Source organism: Etheostoma spectabile, chromosome 12 (genome assembly GCF_008692095.1).
Source record: "Etheostoma spectabile isolate EspeVRDwgs_2016 chromosome 12, UIUC_Espe_1.0, whole genome shotgun sequence".
NCBI classification, from domain to species: domain Eukaryota; kingdom Metazoa; phylum Chordata; class Actinopteri; order Perciformes; family Percidae; genus Etheostoma; species Etheostoma spectabile.
Window position 1 is genome coordinate 27093260 of NC_045744.1, and position 3949 is coordinate 27097208.

The 3949-nt window shown below is 39.8% G+C and overlaps 1 protein-coding gene across 1 annotated transcript in view; it reads left to right on the top strand.

Moving 5' to 3' along the window:
• Positions 1 to 3730, top strand: part of glmna (glomulin, FKBP associated protein a) — a 10604-nt gene extending 6874 nt beyond the window's left edge. The window contains 7 exon segments of the mRNA XM_032531902.1: positions 1081 to 1154; positions 1309 to 1393; positions 1744 to 1853; positions 2598 to 2661; positions 2859 to 2994; positions 3170 to 3240; positions 3317 to 3730. Of these exon segments, the coding sequence (XP_032387793.1) occupies positions 1081 to 1154; positions 1309 to 1393; positions 1744 to 1853; positions 2598 to 2661; positions 2859 to 2994; positions 3170 to 3240; positions 3317 to 3406 (630 nt within the window). The 3' untranslated portion in view covers positions 3407 to 3730.
• The last annotated feature ends 219 nt before the right edge of the window (positions 3731 to 3949 follow it).

The following is a 3949-nucleotide window of genomic DNA, read 5'->3' on the forward strand; positions in this document are numbered from 1 at the left end:
GTATTGGTTTCTCCGTTTGTTTTTCAGAAACATGGTGAAGGTGAGACGATAGTCCGATGCATGATTTTGGTAAGTCTTCCAGTACGGTAAGTAGATAGTAGAGCCTGACCAATAGAGGATTTTTAGGCAAGAATCACCATGCAAATATTTAAAATTGGATAGTTCGATGTATCTGATGTGACTGACATACTAAATATTATATATATAATATATATATCTATATATTTATATTATATAATATATATATATTTTAAAACAGATTTCCCTGACATTAGTTATTGTAGTAATTTATGAGTCCTCACTAAGATTATATGATAATGGGATTAAAAAGAACTGTTTGGTGGTAGAGCGGCGCAACAATATAGAGGTTTTTCCTGACGCAATGGCCGTGGGTTCGACTCCGACCTGCGCCTTGCTACATGTCATTCCCCCCCCCCCCCCCTCTCTCACCCCTCATGTCTTCATCTTTCCTGTTGAAATAAGACCTAAAATGCCAAACATAATCTAAAAAAAAAAAAACTTTTTTACATTTTATTGTCACAACAGAACAGAGGAACATCAAAATAAATTAAAGTTCTGATAAATAAATTGTATAAAAAGTACAAACTTAAGATATCAAACTTAAAGTCCTTTAAACAAAAACACAATAACAAAAATTCTGTGTTGCCAACAGGGACGCTGTAGAGCGTCCCCTGGTGGACAGACTGTAAAACAACACTCAGAACATGGTTAAAAGGTGTTTCGTACGTTTTTTTATTTTTTTAAATATTCATTTATCAGAATTTATTTGTCAGTGTAAATGATTCTGATAAATTAATATATATACCGGCCATGATAAAATGCCTAATATCTGCTCTACAACATAGTTTAGCAACATTGTGCAAAAGTAACATTAGCTGGGTTTAAAGGGCGTATTTGTGTCATTTTAATTCCATAGACTTATCAATGACATTTTTTCTATCTGTACTGTATATGTATGTGTTGTAGCTTTGAAATGAATTCCCATTTCATTCACATCTATTTTCTAGTATTAAAGCTGTTTGAAAATCCATATGTATATAATATATCAAATGTCAACAGAGAACCAGAGGTCTGAAGGTGTTGCAGCTGAGCATTGATAAGTTTGACACCGAAGCCAAATACAATCTTTTCCAGTAAGGGTCCCCTACCCCCCACCCACACTTAATACATACACACACACACACACACACACACACACACACACACACACACACACACTCACACAGAAATGCCTCTCTCTGTCCCACCCTCCAGCGTACTGACTGTTACTGGTCGTCTTGTTTTCAGGTACATGCTGAAAACCAGTAATCACTCAGGAGTCGAAGGCTACGTCATCAAAAACATCAAGAACCAGATAGACGTAGCCCTGCAGGTGAGATGGCATTTTAAATCCCTTGCTCGTTTTTCACAAGTTCTGATGTAGTAACTAAAAGCTAAATGAGTGCCTGTGCAGAGCGTGGGTTGTAATTAAAAATGTCTTGTATGGGCGCCTGGGCAGCTCACCCGGTAGAACAGGCGCCCATATATAGAGGTTAACTCCCCGACGCAGCAGCCGCAGGTTCGACTCTGCCCCGCGGCCCATTGCTTCATGTCATTCCCTTTCATGTATTCAGCTGGCCCATATAAATAAAGGCCTAAAATGGCCAAAATATAATCTTAAAAAAACAACAACAAAAAAAGAATAAAAGATGTGTTGTACGGTGAAAGTCTGTCTGTCCTCAGCCTGGTAACAGTAACGCCTGGTTCGTGGGAGCTCACCTGCTGCCTTTGCTGCGTAAAGTTCTCAGTCTGCCAGACGGCCCAGAGACCGACCTCCTGCATTACCTGGACAGGTCACACACACACACACACACACACACACACACACACACACACACACACACACACACGGCAGGAAACAGGGTGCATGGACAAGTTACCAATCTATCCGAGTACTTACACCTGACGTGTAATAATGAAGAATGTCACAGCCAAAGCGAGCTTCCTTCTCCTGACAGCATAATTTGAAGTTGATGTGCTTAATGGTTCACTAAAGTGTGAACTAAAGCAGGTTTAATTACATACATAAAGCAAAAAATGCATTGCTATGCTTCGTAATAAAATAGTATGAAAAGCCAGACTAGGATATAAAAGAAATATGTTGGGAGTTAAAGATTTTTTTTAAATGGATGATTGATTTAAAGCTACAGCGCACAATTAGTTCTATATTAACACTCAAGCCATTGCCAAATGAGTTGCAACAAAGCTAATCAGCTCCGTCAAAAGTCTCTCTGTATTTCTCAGTATGACTACGTTTACTAAATGGTGTAGTCCGGGAACTTTTGTGAGCAAAAGCTCGAGTGATGCGATTTACGTCAGCAGTGTTTAGCTTTGGAGACGATGAGGACATAGATTACCTCCTCTGAAGAGTCCATCATGTTTTTAATCCTCCGTGTCCTCCTTGATTTGACGGGTTAAACACTACTAGCAACTGCGTGGAGGAGGGTTGGGGGTGGTGCTCCCCCAGTCATGGGGAAGACTGATTGTTTCGTCAAAGTACCGCTTCCAATGTTATCTTTTTGTGTTGTTTTAAACAGAATCATGGAGTCTCTGAACCTGCTGCGTTACCTCGTCATCAGAGACAAAGTGACAGACAACCAGGTGAGGGTTGATCCAATCCTGTAAATATCAGGGAGCGACCGTGAATGATGGTTTGATGCATTTTTTTCCTGCAATTAAGTTACCTGTCATTGTCTCCCAAGTGGTCAGAAGAACATCCAGCCACATGTTTCTGAGTTCCATGGAGCAGCAGTTAACTACACTCATCATGTTTTTCTGCTGCTGTTGTGATCTGGCAGACAGGGATCTGGACAGAGCTGTATAAAATAGAGGATATGTTCCTGAAGCCGCTACGTGTTGGAGTGAACATGTCCAGAGCTCACTATGAGAGGGAGCTCCACGACACCATGGCAACCAACAGGGCTAAGGCCAAAGGTCAGGCCAGCACCCTCAAACCACTCACTAAGATAAAAAAAACATCTCTCTTGGAATAAAAGCTTCTTTTTTTGTCACATGAATCTATGAATAGTCTTTATATAAAAAAGTATATAGTATTTTTTTTAAAGTATATAGTATAAAAAACAACAACATATGATTGTGTTTTCCACAGAGGAGTCTGTGCTTTCTGTGTCCGTTGGCGACGAGAAGCTGCCGAACATGACGTCAGAGTCCCAGATTCAGGTCGGTGACTTTCATGTTCATATACCGAACTAGATTTGTACAGCGCTGACGTGATTGAATTCTAATGTCCTTTCAGGCTCTGCACTCAGCCCTGCACACCTTCGACATGATCGAGAGCGTGTTGGTGCGAATAGAGGAACTCACCGAGGTGAAGGAAAATCTTTAGACTGAGCCCATCGGTTCTACTACCAGAGGTTGTCATCGTCTCAGGACCTAGCAAACAAGAGAAAGCCTTTGACTGTTCCAACTGTTTTACTTTGTTAATGAGCCGCATCAGCAGTGGATACATTATTTCAACAGTTAACAAGTCCTGCGTTGCTATTGTGTGTGTTTTACTCCTTTTTTCAAGCGTTTCAAGTGGTTTTCAGCAGATCTGCTGGGTACTTTGAAATGTTGCATACATTATCTATAAAACATTCAAATATTGACTAGAAACTTTATATTGCTTCTGTAATAAATGTTCAAACTCTTGTACACGTACGAGTTAAAAGTGCTGTCTGGTTTGTTGCATTAAGTGTGATGTTTTCTGTGGTAAAAACAAAGGATGGAGAAGGCATCTGAAATGTGCCTGCAGATTAATTGGGTACTTCAATGTTATGATAAATTAAATTTATGAAGCAATTTATGAAATATGCACCAAAGTAATTACAAGGCTATTAGTAAAAAGTGGTCATAAAAGTCTCAAGTGTGTGAGCAATTACAGTGATGA